The sequence below is a fragment of the Vicia villosa genome, unplaced genomic scaffold (assembly GCF_029867415.1).
Source record: "Vicia villosa cultivar HV-30 ecotype Madison, WI unplaced genomic scaffold, Vvil1.0 ctg.000655F_1_1, whole genome shotgun sequence".
Classification (NCBI taxonomy): domain Eukaryota; kingdom Viridiplantae; phylum Streptophyta; class Magnoliopsida; order Fabales; family Fabaceae; genus Vicia; species Vicia villosa.
Window position 1 is genome coordinate 144,049 of NW_026705293.1, and position 17,362 is coordinate 161,410.

The following is a 17,362-nucleotide window of genomic DNA, read 5'->3' on the forward strand; positions in this document are numbered from 1 at the left end:
GCTGAAAAATCATTAATTGTTCCAAACAACATCGCCCTCAAGTTGAAACTTTCCTTCCTATACCCATCGTAAACCTCCACACCGTTGTCCCACAAAAACTTTAAATCTTCGATTAACGGTGCCAAGTATACGTCTATGTCATTCCCTGGTTGTTTAGGCCCAGAAATTAGCATAGATAACATCATGTACTTAGGCTTCATACATAGCCACGGAGGTAGGTTATAGATCATAAGAATCACAGGCCATGTGCTATGCGAGATACTTTGAATACCATGCGGGTTCATTCCATCAGTAGACAATGACAACCGAAGGTTTCTTGCTTCTTTTCCAAGTTCAGGATAATCAGTATCAACTTTCATCCATTGTGGTGAGTCTGCCGGATGTCGCAACTTTCCATCAATAATTCTTTCATCTGCATGCCAAGTCAAGTGTCTTGAATCGGTCTCACTACGATACATGGGTCTAAATCTCGGAATTATAGGAAAATACCATAAGACTTTAGCAGGAGACAACTTTTTCTTATATCGAGGGGCACCACATTTAGGACACTCATTCAACGCTGCATACTCGTTTCGAAACAAAACGCAATCGTTTGGACATGCATGTATCTTATCATAGCTCATGCCAATAGAGGACAACATCTTTTTGGCTTCAGACGTTCGATTGGGAAGAACATTATCCTCTGGTAGCATATCTTTCATAAGGGCTAATAACTCTGTGAAACTTTTATCCGACCATCCATTGTCCGCCTTTAAGTTGTACAACTTTAACACCGCAGACAATCTTGTGAATTTTGAACAACCATCATACAACGGTTTCTCTACATCGCTTACCAACCTCTCAAACATTTTGGGACAATCCGCAAGATCTTCTTCAAGCGCTTCTGCAATCTCTTCGACTCGATCGCAATCGTATGTGTCTGTGCAATCGTCGTTTGAAGCATACTTCCTATTACACCTCGACTCAGCATTCCCGTTACTTTTCTCACCATGCATTGTCCAACATGTATAACTTCTATCAATTCCAAACCGTAGTAAATGGGATCCCAACTGTTCCCCGTCAACCTTACCCCCATAACAGCAACCCAAGCAAGGACACGGCATTCGAAGCGGGTCTTCGGAGTGCTTAACCGCAAACTCAACGAATTCCCATACCCCTTTCTCGTACTGTTTCGACAATCGGTTTGAATTCATCCATGTCTTATCCATGTCTTAATTAAGCTAAACAAAATCGGTCAAACTTTCACTCTTCACAAGTAACCCCTATGGCGAATTCAATTCACAAAGTTAGTAAGTTCATCACTTAACGATTAACGAAATTGACATCAAGAATATATCACATGTCGGAATAATGAGCAAAGCTCTTGAGCCTCTTTCATTTCTTCTTTGAAATTAGATAACATGACTATAGTTTTTGTTAGAAATCAAGTGGTTACTCTTATGTTTGTAGTGTACCCTCCTTGCAATCACAACTATACAATTTGTATACTACTTTTATTTATAATACTAATCTTATAAAAGGCGATTCAGCTTGTTCTATGTTACCAGAATCCTGTCTCCTACTTTGTTCAATTTGTATACTACTTTTATTTATAATGTTTAATCTTCAAATTGATACTTCAAATTCCTACTTAGTTATTGAACAGCCAAATAATATATAGGATTTCCTTCTAAAGTATTTATAAAGTACTTCAAAATACATTTCTTATCCAGCTAATGTAAATATATTTAGAGCAAAATTGCCAAACACTGTCTGGAGGAGGCAAGCAGGGGAATTTTTTTACAAACCTATCACATGGGAACTCCATTAAAAATACATTTGCATGAACTTACTATAGTTATAGTCTCAATGTTTAATTTGATATGTCCTCTCTTATCACAATGCTAATAAGAGTTAGCTCCAGTATTAAAATTGAATTATTTCAATACTAAGAGTGACATGCATATTCCCTAAGTCCACAGGATAGTAAATCATGTTTGGTGAAACAATGAAGCATTGAAGCATGTTCTAATAAAAACGAGTAAGAAAAACAAACAAGCATAGAACATCATAAAATTATACCTTATTAAGAGTGAAATAAGTCCAGTATATCCGAGAAAAGCTTGAAAAACAGATCCAATAATTATAGCCCCCTGAAATTTCTGCAAATTGTAAAATAACTTCAAAACTTATACTTTTATATAAAATTCAGACTACTATAACAACTCCTAATCAAAATAGTTGCATCATACTTGTAAAATAACAGCCACCACTTAACATACATGCATACATAATAAAAATATTTGTATTTCTCTTTTATTTATACATTTTTTTCATCCATGCCAAATTCTCAAATAAACCAGGTTATCAACAAAATTGTAGCTGATGGACAACACATTCAAACGATTTCACAACAGTTTCATGTATAATGTCTCAAAAACATTTGCAATTGAGACTTATTAACAATTGCAGGGATACATGGTTTCATGATGAAAAAAGTTTCAATGCATAATATGATACAAGACTATAATAGATACATAATAGATACATGAGAAAACATAATAGATACTTGGTTTCTTTTCATACTTTTTATCATGTCTCCCTACTATTGCAAACCGGCAATTATTAACATGCTTAAATTATGTATAGTATCTACATTGCTATAACTTTTATTGCCCTGTATTAATATATGTATTACTATTGTACCATGACTCCCAAAGGCACCTTTATGTTTCCCATGTAATACAAGAACCCGATTCAGCAACATCCTCTACCCTAACCTTAACTTCCTCACGACTCCCCAAAACCTTCAAAACAAGAACATCATCCCCAATTCTACCAACAACACTAGCTTTCAATCCAACATCAATTCATAACAGTTCTAACTTCCAATAACTAAAATTCTAAATTATCAAATAAACTCAATTCATAACAGTTTCTAAATTCTAATAATGGTTCAAAGTTCCAAGAACAGAAATTCTAATACTCAATTCATAACAGTTTCTAAATTCTAATCATGTCATACAACTGAAATTATAGCAGAGTGAATAAAATTGAATCTGAGTAACAATAAGCAGAGAGAGAGTGGAAGCTTACAACAATAAGCAGAGAGAGAGTGCCAAAGTAAATGCATACCTCTAATACCCAGATGAAAGAGATTTTGTTTTGCAGAAGAAGAAAATCGCAGCTGTAGGTCAGATTAGGGTTTTTCGTATTCGCTGAAGGGATTTTCGTTAGAGATGGTTTCAATGGTGAACGGCATTTTTGGCGAGAGGGAGAGAAGGAGATGGTTGTGGACGGAAGGGCGATGGAGGATGATACGGAGGGTTTTTCGGTTGCAGAACAGAAAACGAAAGAGAGAAAGTGAGAAACAGTAATTAGTGAGAAACGTGTTTTTGTTTTTAATTTTTAGTAATAAAGGCTACTAAAGCGCTTCTGAAAAAGCGCTCTCATAGCCTGGTCTATACCAGCGCTTTTTAGCAAAAAGCGCTCTCATTAAACCCCCCTATAGCAGCGCTTTGAAAAGCGCTCTTATAACCCCCCCCTTACCAAAGCGCCTTTCAAAAGCGCTCTCATACCCCCCCCTTACCAAAGCGCTTTTTAAAAGCGCTCTCATACACCCCCCTACCAGAGCGCTTTTTAAAAGCGCTCTCATACCCCCCCTACCAGAGCGCTTTTTTTCATCATTTTCCCTTTGTTTATTAATTTTGTTTTTAGCGAACACTACGAGAGCGCTTTTTGATAAAAGCGCTTTAGTAGCTGCGCTGCTACAGCTTAATTTTGGCGTAGTGTTTACATAGACCACTATAGAGTATATGTGTGAGACACCTTTATGAATAGGATTAGATTTCCCAATTAATCTTTTAGAACACTTTGTATATTACTGATAGTTCCAGTGGCCAAATGTATCTCCTGAAATATTACAATAACATTATTATCATTATGTTGAGATACTATCACATACTCAATTTGAGATAGCATCACGTTGGATTTAGGCTACATCACACTTCTAAAAACTTGATACCTGAACACTACTGTCATGGCATCCATAATATAATCTTCCATGAGCATGAGCCAAACACTTCACATAAGAGTGTTAGAAATTAGACATGCCTATACTCTAGCAATGTCTTCTAGAATAAATTGTTGTCAATCATTAAGTACAACTTCTAAAAACATAAGAAAAATAAATTAACAACCTTTTAGTAACTTAAAATAAGAAAACTCATGTCCATGTCTCTAACATATCTCTTCCTTTCTCTTTATATTCATTATTACCAATAGTAGATCTGCAAGTTAGGAACAAATTTCTTAAATCAGAGATCCTTTCTGTTCCGGCCACCGCTACATTCATAAACGAAATAAACAGTTTTTCCAAAACCTAAATTGGATTCAAATAACGAAGACGAAAGCGATAACTAAAACGCAAAAGAAAACCAAAATGAAAACGATTGCAAACCGATTCAAAAGGGAAAGGAGATGATTTGCGGTAGAGGTAGTCGCGCAGCGTCAAGAAGCACCAAGCACCGATGGTTTGAGTTACAGTAAAGGAAAGGCATCCTTCCTATGTCAAAGGAGAGAAATCATGAATTACAAAAAGCAAAAGATGGATAAATTTCCACTTGCACAGATCCATGCTAGAAATGATAGGTACATTGATAATAGAGATGGGTAAATTTTAAAAAAAAAACAAAAGATGAAACCAACATAGGTAATTTTCTTACAATGATGATGAAATATTCCCTCTGCCTGTTCCATTATTTCTCCTCTTTAATGTAAATCCTGTAATATTTACTACATTGTTAATATTTATTCGTCTTGTGAGTTAAGCAAGAAGAAATGTTTGTGGAATGACTTGTTAGATTTGAATGAGTCTTTCAAAGATGGAGAACGGGTCCTGGGAGGGGATTTTAATGCTATTAAAAATAGTAGTGAAAGGAAAGGAAGGGCTTTAATGGTGAACCATAAAGGAAAGGAGCTTTTTTCGGAGTTTATTGATAAAACGTTGGTGGACATTCCGTGCAAGGGAAAAAGTTCTCGTGGTTTGGTGGGGATGGTAAGGCGATGAGTAGAATAGACCGATTTCTCTTATCTAGTAACATTGTGAATAGATGGGAATTGGTCGGTCAATTTATTGGTGATAGAGACATTTTAGATCATTGTCTTATTTGGATAACGACAGACCATTTGAATTGGGGACCTAAGCCGTTTAGTTTCAATAATGAATGGTTTTTTTTTATTCTTTCATTCCTTTTGTAGAGAAAAAGTGGAAAAGTACGAAGATGGAAGGAAGAGGTGATTTTGTTCTAAAAGAAAAGTTTAGGCTTCTTAAAGATAAACTTCGAAGTTGGAATAAGGAGGTTTTGGGAAAACTGATTTGGAGATGGAGGAAGGCGTTCGTGACATGAAAATTGCAGATGAAAGGTTAGTTTCCGAATCTAACTCTTTTTTTGCCGATAATGTTGAGGAAAGAAGTTTGTAGTAAGTTAAGAATTTGAGGATAAAGGAAAGTATATTATTGCAAAAATCTAGATTGAGATGGTTGAAGGAGGGAGATTCTAATAGCGATTTTTTTCATAAGGTGATGAAACAAAGAAGGAGACATAATCATTTAGGACCTGTCCTTACCCCAGGAGGTTTGGTGGAATCGGTAGTGGATGTTAAAGAGGCCGTTTATTCTCATTTTGGGAATAAATTCATTGAAACGGAAGAGGTTAGACCTTTGTTGGATGGAATTTCTTTTAAGTCCATAAGTGCGGAGGAGGGATGGAAATTGAGAAACCTTTTTTAGAAAATGAAATTAAAGAGGCGATTTGGAATTGTGGAGGGGTTAAAAGCCCGTTTCTGGATGGATACTCTTTTCTTTTTATTAAGAATTGTTGGTTTTTTCTTAAAGAAGCTTTCATCAATTATTTTAATTACTTCTTTGTTGACTTTTATTCCGAAGACTCATAATCCGGTTAGCTTGGATGATTATAGGCCAATTTGCTTAGTGGGTTGTATGTATAAAGTGGTGACTAAACTTTTGTCGGGGAGATTAAAAAAAGTGTTAAATTCCATCGTTTCTCCAGGTCAAAATGCTTTTGTTCCCGGTAGACATTTGTTAGATGGTATGCTAGTGGCAAAATAGGTTGTTGGTTTTGTTAAGAATGAGGGTAGGAAGTGCATTCTTTTTAAAGTTGACTTTGAGAAGGCGTATGATAAGGTAAGTTGGAGTTTTCTTCGTTATATGCTTCAAAGGATGGGTTTTGGGATAAAATGGTTGAAATGGATAAAGTTGTTGGTGTTCAAAAGTAGTTTGTCGGTTCTTGTCAACGGGAGTCCAACTAAGGAATATTTGGTTTCAAGAGGGTTGATGCAAGGTGATCCTCTTTCTCCTTTCCTTTTTGTTTTAGTGGCGGAAGGATCTACGGGAATTGTGAGACAATCCATTGAATTAGAGGATTTTCAAAGATTCAATATTAAGGGTTCTTGTTGGGTGGATATTTTACAATTAGCGGATGATACGCTTATTGTGGGAGATGGAAGTTGGAAACAAGTGTGGGCAATTAAGGTGGTTCTCCGAGCCTTTGAAATAGTTTCGGGTATTGGTATCAATTATCATAAGAGTAAATTGATTGACATAAATTCTAATGCTCACTTATTGGATGCGGCGTCACACTTTCTTTCTTATAAGTTGGAAGAAAGTAATTTTTTTCTCGGAATTCCTATAGGTTTCAATCCTAGGAAGAAAGCCACTTGGAATCCTCTTTTAGTAAAGTTGAAGAATCGTTTGGAAGGGTGGACGAATGGTTTTTTTAAATTTAAGAGGTAGAATTACTCTCTTGAAGTTGGTGCTTAGTTCTTTATCTATTTTCACTATGTCTTTTTATACAATGCCATTGAAGGTGGTGAAAAGGTTTATTTCCATTCAAAGTAGATTTCTATGGGGCGGAGTGGAGGAGAAGAGAAGAATTCATTTGGTGAAATGGAAGGATGTTAAACTTCGTTTTGAGAAAGGAGGATTGAGAGTTAAAAATATGGTTTGGTTCAGTACGGCTCTCCTTAACAAGTGGAGGTGGAGGATTCTTCAAGGCCATAATTCCCTTTGGTTTAATGTCTTGAAAGTGCGGTTTGGAGATTTATCCTCTTTGGTTTTTTCTGGTGGAAACGATTGTAAAAATTCCTCCATCGCTTCTTTTTGGTGGAGGGATATTTTAAAATTAAACTCTCTTTTCTCTTGTGATTCTATTGTTGATTGTAGTAGGTTCATTATTCATAATGGCTTCAATTCACCTTTTTGGGAAGGATTATGCTTGGGAGGCTCGTCTTTGAAGGAAGATTTTCCGGAATTATTCAAGGCTTCTAGTTTGGAGAATGTTTCGGTTGCGGCCATGGGAAGGTTGGGTGTAGATGGTTGGATTTGGGGTGATTTTGGTTTATCCGAGGCTAGATTGAATGGTGATGCGGTGTTGGAGGATATAGTCCTAATGAGGGGGCGTTTGGAGGAGTTTTAAGGGTGGTCGGTAGGTAAAGATGAGGTGGTTTGGCAAGGTAAAGAGGGGGGTGATTTTTCGGTAGCTTCTTGTTATGCTTTTAATGAGAAATTGCGTATGCATTTTGGCCCCCCGGTTAAGAGTGCCGAAGCTTTCGGGATTTTGTGGAAATTGGATGTGCCGTATAAAATCAAGGCTTTTTGGTGGAGACTTTTCCATAATAGGCTTCCTACAAAAGACCTCTTGATGCTTACAGGTATGTCCTTTATGCATGATAATTTAAAGTGTATATTATTTGATGTTGATATGGAAGATAGGAATCATTACTTTTTCAATTGTGGGGTTGTTAAAAAGATATGGAGTGAGATAGCTTTTTGGGTGGGTAAAGGGGTTAGGACGGAGGAAGAGTGTTTATCGAATTTTATGGAGTGACACTTATTCTTTCATAATCACAAAGTTAGAGATTGTAAATTGGGTTTGGTGTGACTCGCTACCACTTAGACACTTAGGCCAAGAATTTAACATTCCAAACGATGTTGGAGAATCCTTAGTTCTCCCATTATTATATTTCTTGATTAAAAAACAATAAAATAAAATTTCTACATTATCACAAGATCTCGTTGAAACAATTCTCACATGAAGAAATTCTATTAAAAAAATCTATAAGCAATGGTACCCTTCATGTATTCAAATATTAATACCATGGAAATGTAGGATCATTTAAATTACATAGTTTAAGAAATATAAAGTGTTGTTCTGTAAAAAAAATTAAAAAATATAAAGTGTAACCAAATCTTTCATAAATTTATTGGAATTGACGGGGATGGGATGGGCAGATGGAATGGACGGGTATGGAGATGAGGTTACTTGGGTATTTCGGAATTGGTGGTTTTGGAGGTGGGTTTGGTGACAAAGCTCACGGTATTACGGAACCGGCTAGTTGCGTTTGAGGGAGTGCTCAATGTGAAGGATTATGTCTTTTGGTCGCTTGACTTGGATAAGGGATATACGGTTTCTTTGTGTTATTCTTGTTATGCCTCGTCGCGTATTCCGTATGGTCCGCCTAATAAATTTGATGGGGAGTTGGAATTGATTTGGAGGTTAGAGATCCCTTTTAAGATAAAAGCATTTGATTGGAGGCTTTTTGTGAATAGGTTACCCACCAAAGACCTCTTGGTGTATAGAGGTATTAATTTAACTTCTACTAACTTAAATTCTATTTTTTGTGACTTGCATTTGGAAGATAGAGATCATATTTTCTTTAAGTGCAAAATGATTAAGATTATTTGGAAGGAAATTGCTTCGTGGGTGGGTTTCCCGGAAGGGACAACGGAAGGGTGTATTCCGTCCTTTATGGAATGACATTCTTTGGGCCATGTAAAAAGAATTAAGGTTGGTAAATTGAGGGTGTTTTGGTTAGCCACTTCTTGGATTATTTGGTTGACAAGGAATGATTTTTGTTTTAGCAACAAAGTTGGAATATCAACAATATGGTTTAGAATATCAAGATTTGGGTTTGGAGGTGGTCTTTTTTTTGGCGATATTGCTCATTGTAATTTTTATGAGTTTAGCAAAGACTATTTGCCTTTTATGTCGTAATTTTATTTGGTCTGTAATATCGTAAGTAGGCGACCTCAAACCGTTTGTTGTGTATAAGGTTGGAGAATCCTTAGATCTCCCGTTAATTAATATCTTGCTTACAAAAAAAAAATTATCGGAAGTAATTCATTATATTAAATTAATTGTCAATTATAATATTTATAAATTCAATTAATCATTATCGAATTTCAACCAATCAAATTATGAATGAAAACTACAATATATTCAAACTATTGTTCTGCAGTGCCTAAATTTCTAAGAAGTAACACTGTAGCAGTCTTTATTGGCTTGATTCCAGCTAAAATTTAAACTTTTAGATTATATTATAAATATAAATAATTTAATTTAGAATATTTAATCATGTATCATCACTAAAATATTATCCAATCTAATATAGTTTATTTGTAATTTATCTCATTATTTTAAGAATTACATATTCTACCATAAAAATTCAAACGAGTTAAATAATATGCAATACTTATAAATATAACAATTTGTTACAAATGTTTATGAAACAAAACTAGTATTTTTTTTAAATAAGCAATTTATAAGATATCGCACTATAGGTGCAACCCTTACAAAAACATAAACTCTAAACTGAGTGGTTACAAGAAAGCGGTAATTTATACCAATGGTAGAAACTATTTTGATACAAAGAATGACTTAAAGTCATTCATCTCCAAGAAAGGAAAATTACATTTGAAATTTGGTTTCATTGCTTACAAGTACATAAGTATTGGCTAAATTAAATTTTGATAACTTATTTTATATCTATTTATTTATTTTTAGATGAGCAAACCAATATTAATGTGCACCAACCAATAGATTTATGCAATAATTATAAATATAACAATTTGTTTCAAAATCTATATTAACATGTGAATTAGTCCTTTCGACTACCATATTAATGTGCACCAACCAATAGAAGTTAAATATAAAGAACCTAATCAATTATTTAGAAAATTTTGAAGATTAATGATAAACTGATCAATTTAAGTGTAAACTACCAAATGAACTACTTAAATCAGACATGATGGATAATCTAGAATGCGTGGTTTGGAAGTTTCAAAGACGATTCCAATGTTTTTATGATAAACGTTTAGCTTTAACAACCATGTTTCTTGCAAACACAACCTTCTCTCTTCCTTTATTCTTCATTGAGTTCTTCATTGCCAATTTCAAAAGAATCATGTCGTTGCTGGTGTATCTTATCTTTTTACCTTCACTTTTGTGATTATTCTTTTTCTTTGATTTTGGTGGCAATGTTGCTTTGCATGGATTCATGTCTTTGTATATGAGTAGTAGCTAGATGATGTAGGGCTTTTTCTTGTAATGTAAAATATTTAAATGTGTTATGAATGAATTAAAATTTTGTGGTTCTCCTCCATTAAAAGTGGCTACTTTTGTTAAGGAAAAGTATGTTAAGAATATTAAAATCAAGATTTTGATTTGATTTGTAAATCTATTCATTGATTTTTAGATTTTATAATTATATTTTTTTTTTTCACTTCAGTTTTGTTGTTTTCTTAAAATAAAATAATGTTTTAAATAAAAATCGATTTCAATAGTTTTTTTTAAATATTTTAAATACCTTTTATTAGTTGATTTTTTATTTAGACTCCAAACAATGTTGGTACACCCAAATGTATTTTAAATTCATCTGTGTTAGTGAAAAACGATACCAATAACAAAGTATAATAGGGAATTAGGGAAGAGAATAAGAACACAATAATTGGTTATAACTGCTATTCTTTTACTTTCTCTTAAAACAAGATTACAAGTTTACAAGAATAACAAATAACCTCTCTCACCCTAAATTAGGATTTGCAGCTTGGCAATGATGAGAGACTAGTATGCTATTTATAATAAAACCTAACATACTAACTAATGGGCTTTTTCAGCAAGGCCCATTACACAAGCCAACTTAATAAACAAGCTAACTTAACAAATTAGGGTTTAAACACTAAAACCTAATTTAACATGCTAACAACCCTAGCATCTTCGACATCTGCATGCTAGACCCATCTTCGACTACAGCATGCACACTTCGACACCAGCATGTGAACAATCCTTCGACTTCATGCTTAACTCTGTCGAACTGTCGAACCAAGAAGCTACCCTTCGACAATACTAGAGTTCGATCCAATATCTCACAAATCTCCACCTTGGACCTAACTCTACAACGTCAAGGAACAGACTAGCTTTCTTCATGCAGCTTTATCAACTGCATACAGTGGAAAAACTTGCAACTCGGCAATGTCTTGGTGATCATATCAGCAGCATTGTCTTCAGTCGAAACCTTCAGCACTTGGACTTCTCCACGCTCGATTACTCCTCTGACGAAATGCAGCCTCACATCAATGTGCTTAGTTCGCTCATGATAGGCTGAATTCTTTGACAGGTGTATTGCACTTTGACTATCACATTTAACAGTGATACCTCGACCTTGAAGTTTCAGCTCTTTCGCAAAACCTTCAAGCCACAATGCTTCTTTCACAGCTTTAGTGAGAGCAATATATTCCGCTTCAGTGGTTGATAGAGCAACAACCTTCTGAAGAGTTGCTTTCCAACTAATTGCTGTGCCAAACATAGTGAAAACATATCCAGAAATAGACTTTCTAGAATCCATACAACCTGCATAATCAGAGTCGACATATCCTTCTATTGCTGCTTTACTATCTTCACCCGAGGCTCCACCATAAATTAAGACTCTGTTTAGAGATCCATTTATGTACCTTAAAATCCACTTCAATGCTTGCCAGTGAGCCTTTCCAGGATTCGCCATGTACTTGCTTACAAGACTTACTGCGTATGCTATGTCGGGTCTAGTACAGACCATAGCATACATCAAAGAACCGACTATATTAGCATATGGGATGCTATTCATATAGGCTCTTTCGACATCAGTACTGGGACACTGATCAATACTCAGCTTGAATTGAGGGTTTGTTGGAGTCACAACTGGCTTCGAATTCGACATACCAAACTTTTCAAGAATCTTCCGTAGATATGCCTTTTGAGATAAGCATAACTTCGACTTCTTTCTATCTCTTCGAATGTCAATTCCAAGAATTCTGGAAGCAGCTCCCAGATCCTTCATATCGAACTCCTTATTGAGTTCAGCCTTCACCCTCATCACATCTTCAACACTGTTGCTAGCTATGAGAATATCATCCACATAAAGCAACAAAATAACAAATGAATTACCAGGTCGAAATCTGAAGTAAACGCAGTGGTCGAACTGACTTCTAATGAAACTTATGCGTGCCATGAACTTGTCGAATCTCCTATTCCACTGTCGAGGAGATTGTTTCAGCCCATACAAAGATCTCTTTAACTTGCACACATAATCTTCCTTCCCCTTTTCGACATACCCTTCAGGTTGCCTCATCAAGATCGTTTCATCTAGATCACCATACAAGAATGCAGTCTTCACATCCATCTGTTCCAGTTCAAGATCGAACTGTGCCACCATGGCAAGCAACATTCGAATGGACCTATGCTTCACAACAGGAGAAAACACATCATTGAAGTCGACACCTTCTTTCTGAGTGAAACCCCTTGCAACTAACCTTGCCTTGTATCTTTTCGACGTCACTCCTTCAATTCCTTCCTTAACTTTGAAAATCCATTTACAGCTGACTAACCTTGCCCCAACAGGTTTCTTGATCAGTTCCCAAGTATGATTATCATGAAGAGATTTCATCTCATCATCCATGGCCTTCAGCCATTCAGTCTTATTTCGACTCCTCATAACTTCCTTATAGTCTCTAGGTTCTTCGTCTAGAACCTCACTTGCAGAGATTAAGGCATAAGCTATAAGATCTGCATATCCAAGTCTCTGAGGTGGCTTGATGACTCTTCTCGACCTATCTCTCGACAATAGGTAGTCATCGTCAGTTTCCTCAACTTCAGCATCTTCTGCTTCTTCTTCGACTTCATCTGGGATATGCAATTCAGCATCAACATGCTCCACCTCAACAGGAATCTCTACCTGTTCCAGCTCTTCGTCAGATGTTTCTGTACTTCGACCAACATCATCAGTTTTCTTAAAAGCCATTTCAGCTTCATTGAAAACTACATCTCGACTGGTGATACACCTCCTGTGACCTGGCTCTAGGCACCATAGCCTATAAGCTTTGACTCCTTCAGGGTATCCCATGAACATGCATTTCAGAGCTCTAGGTTCGACCTTGTCTTGCCTAATGTGAGCATAGGCTACGCAGCCAAATACTCTCAGTTTGTCGAGATCTGGTGGATGTCCCGACCAAACATCTTTAGGTGTCTTCATATCTAACGCTGTCGAAGGACATCTGTTTATCAGATATGTTGCTGTCGAAACAGCCTCAGCCCAGAACACCTTTGTTAACCCCGCACTAGTCAACATGCATCTGACTCTCTCCAAAATAGTTCGATTAAACCTTTCAGCCAAACCATTTTGCTGTGGAGTACCTGCAGTAGTTCTATGCCTTGCAATACCAGAGGCAGCACAAAAACTGTCGAATGCCTCATTGCAAAATTCAAGGCCATTGTCGGTTCTCAACCTCTTGACCTTTCTGCCAGTCTGATTTTCAACCAGAGTCTTCCAACTTTTGAAATTCTCAAAAGTTTCATCCTTAGTCTTCTGGATGAATACCCATAATTTTCTGGAATAATCATCTACTATGGATAGAAAATACCTTGCTCCTGAATGTGATGGACACCTTGCAGGCCCCCAAAGATCAGCATGGATGTAATCAAGGGATCCATGTGTTCTTTGTTTGCCTTTGTTGAACTTCACTCTGCAAGATTTTCCAAGTACACAGGGTTCACAAAACTTCAGCTTTTCGACTTTGTCTCCACCAAGCAGATTTTGTTTCCCTAATTCGACCGGACCCCTTTCACTGACTTGGCCCAATCTCATGTGCCAGATTTCTGTTTTCGACAAAGGTTTCGTGGATGCAACATTTGTCGAACCACTTACAACTTCAGCCTCAAGGGTATACAAGCCTTGTTTCTTCACGCCTCTCAAGACTTCCTTCGAACCCTTCATGACTCTTAGGATACTTTTCTCTCCTTGGAAGACATATCCTTTCTTGTCGAATTCACCAAGAGAAAGCAGATTTCTCTTCAAATCAGGAGCATACCTGACTTCAGTCAACAACCTTATTGACTCATCATGGAGCTTGAATCTCACAGATCCAACACCTGCAATCTTGCAAGCCTTGTTGTTTCCCAGCAATACTGATCCACCATCTTGATCACATAATTCCTCGAACAAGTCTTTGTTTGGAGTCATGTGCCAAGTGCAACCTGAATCCATAATCCACTCCTTCTTAGAGTCACTGCTTGAAACCACAAGAACATCAGATGATTCGAAATCATCTTGAACAATGGCAGCGTTGCCATTATCCTTACCTCCATGATATTTCAAGTGTTCAGGGCACACCTTTCTTGTGTGACCCTCCTTCTTACAATGGTAGCATCGAATGCCAGATGCTTCGCCACTGTAAGTCTTCGACTGGCTTTTGCCTTTCTTCTTGTCGAACTTACCATCCTTTCGTAAGAGTTTTCCTTTAACGGCCAAACCTTCGCCAACAGTCGAAGGTTTATGCTCCTTTCGTTCATTCAAGTCCTTAGAGTACAAGGCTGATTGAACTTCTTCAAACGTCAGGGACTCCCTTCCATACAAGAGAGTTTCTTTGAAGTGAGCATGTGATCGAGGCAAAGAACACAATAGTAACAGCGCTTGATCTTCATCATCGATCTTCACATCAATATTTTCAAGATCAAGAATCAGCTTGTTGAACATATCCAACTGCTCAGCCAATACTTTGTATTCAATCATCTTGAATGAATACAAAGCTTGCTTCAGGTAGAGTCGATTTACCAGCGATTTGGTCATATACAAACTTTCAAGTTTCACCCATAACCCTGATGCCGTCGTCTCCTTTGATACCTGCCGGAGAACCTTATCACCAAGGCTCAACAAAATTGCGCTGTGTGCTTTCTCGATCATATTCGTCTTCTCCGCTGCCGTCAATTCTGCATTCATGGCTGCCTCTCCCTTCAACGCTTCCAAACAACCCTGCTGAACCAGTAGGGCTTTCATCTTCAAGCGCCACAGACCGAAATCATTCACTCCGGTGAACTTTTCAATCTCATACTTTGTTGAAGGCATCTTCTCCACGCTCACCGCACCAATTTGTTGTGAAAAACGATACCAATAACAAAGTATAATAGGGAATTAGGGAAGAGAATAAGAACACAATAATTGGTTATAACTGCTATTCTTTTACTTTCTCTTAAAACAAGATTACAAGTTTACAAGAATAACAAATAACCTCTCTCACCCTAAATTAGGATTTGCAGCTTGGCAATGATGAGAGACTAGTATGCTATTTATAATAAAACCTAACATACTAACTAATGGGCTTTTTCAGCAAGGCCCATTACACAAGCCAACTTAATAAACAAGCTAACTTAACAAATTAGGGTTTAAACACTAAAACCTAATTTAACATGCTAACAACCCTAGCATCTTCGACATCTGCATGCTAGACCCATCTTCGACTACAGCATGCACACTTCGACACCAGCATGTGAACAATCCTTCGACTTCATGCTTAACTCTGTCGAACTGTCGAACCAAGAAGCTACCCTTCGACAATACTAGAGTTCAATCCAATATCTCACAATCTGTAATCTTGATATGCGACAAATTTGACATCTATAAATATGCTATTCAATTTGACATCTATAAACATGTTATCAAATTGGATAGAAGATTGAAATTTGAAATACAATATATTTGGGTTTATTTCTTATCTCTATTTAAGAATGAATTGTTCCATTCATAGTTTTTTAAATATTTAAAATTTAAAAATTCATTGTGAATTCAAAAATATATATGTTAACTTAATTCATGTTATTGTATGTGATGTTATTCACATAACACCATATGAAAAAAAAATTCTAAGTTACTTTCTCATTCAACTCGACTTCTTCAAATATTAATAAAAACATTAATAAACAATAATAAAATATTTAAAAAATTATTAATTAAACATAAAAAAAATAAAACTAAGAAAAGAACACCACAAAATAAAACATAACTAAAATTAGAAAATAATATTAAAGTAAAAAGGAAAAATAGAAATCATTAATTTAAAACAATTTGTAAAGATCAATAAGATCATTTACAACCTATTAGATAAAATTAAAAAATATATATTAATCAAACATAAGTAAATATTAGAAAACAATAATAAAACTAAGAAGAGAACCTAACAAAATAAAACATAACAAAAAACTAAAAAACATTATTAACATTAAAAAGAAAAAAAAATAGTTAATTTAAATTAATTTGTAAAGTATTCATCAATAACAACGAAAGATACATCACCAAAATATAACATTGGAACTCATCCAATCATATTATAACATTATGCATATGTAATGTACTGACATTATGCATGTGGTACCAAACATGAGATTAACCCATCTGACCGATCTAAACATCACCAAGATACGGCCCTGCCAGCACAAATTCTGCACAATGAGAATTATGTCCTTCACTGATCCAACACATCACCTGGATTTGGCCACCAAAATGAATTATGAATGAATGCACACATATAACATACTTACAACATCACCGATCTGATGAACTACATCGTCTCATCATAATTCACCATTATCATCACCAAATAAAGTATGTACATGTCTCAGTATCATTCGAAACAAATCATTCATCACCATAATATTCACAACAATCACCAACCGATTACAGCTATACATGGTTACATACAATCACCAACCGATCACAACAATCATGTTATAAACACAACTATACATGGTTACATACAATTATACATGCCAACAATATATAATTCACCAACTCATAAAATCGGGATTTTAAAATAAAATTGGGCCTCTCCCCGTTTCATCATCCCAACATATAGAATATCTCATGAGCTTCACTATGCTCGAAACTGCACTAAAAACAGATCAACGATTTGAAAGTTGTTAATTTTAAAAAATATTTAAAAAATAAGCATCAGGTGTAATCGGTTACAGTAGAGGCGCTACCCGGTTACACGTTTATGTAACTCTATTCGCTATTTCCACAACGCGCGTGTAATCGTTTATAGCACAAAAAAATTCACAGTTTCTCTATTTTCTCACGCTGTAATCGGTTGCTACAGGACTGTTTCCCGGTTACAGCGTACCCAGTAGCATAAAATCACCATTTTGACAGCACCTCCCCATATCCAACGATTTGAAAGTTGTTAATTTTAAAAAATATTTAAAAAATAAGCATCAGGTGT

At 35.8% G+C, this 17,362-nt stretch overlaps 1 protein-coding gene and 1 long non-coding RNA gene across 2 annotated transcripts; one reads left to right on the forward strand and one right to left on the reverse strand.

The window, feature by feature from the left end:
* Window positions 1-3,834: 3,834 nt before the first annotated feature.
* Window positions 3,835-4,842, reverse strand: LOC131630176 (uncharacterized). Its single transcript, XR_009292269.1, has 5 exons — window positions 4,704-4,842; window positions 4,439-4,543; window positions 4,179-4,268; window positions 4,004-4,060; window positions 3,835-3,891 (listed from the first exon to the last, which is right to left on the reverse strand). It is a non-coding gene; the product is annotated as an uncharacterized LOC131630176 (long non-coding RNA).
* Window positions 4,843-6,220: 1,378 nt separating this feature from the next.
* On the forward strand, window positions 6,221-6,793 carry LOC131630177 (uncharacterized mitochondrial protein AtMg01250-like). Its single transcript, XM_058900968.1, has one exon. It carries the CDS (start codon window positions 6,221-6,223, stop codon window positions 6,791-6,793), a length of 573 nt encoding a protein of 190 aa, XP_058756951.1.
* The last annotated feature ends 10,569 nt before the right edge of the window (window positions 6,794-17,362 follow it).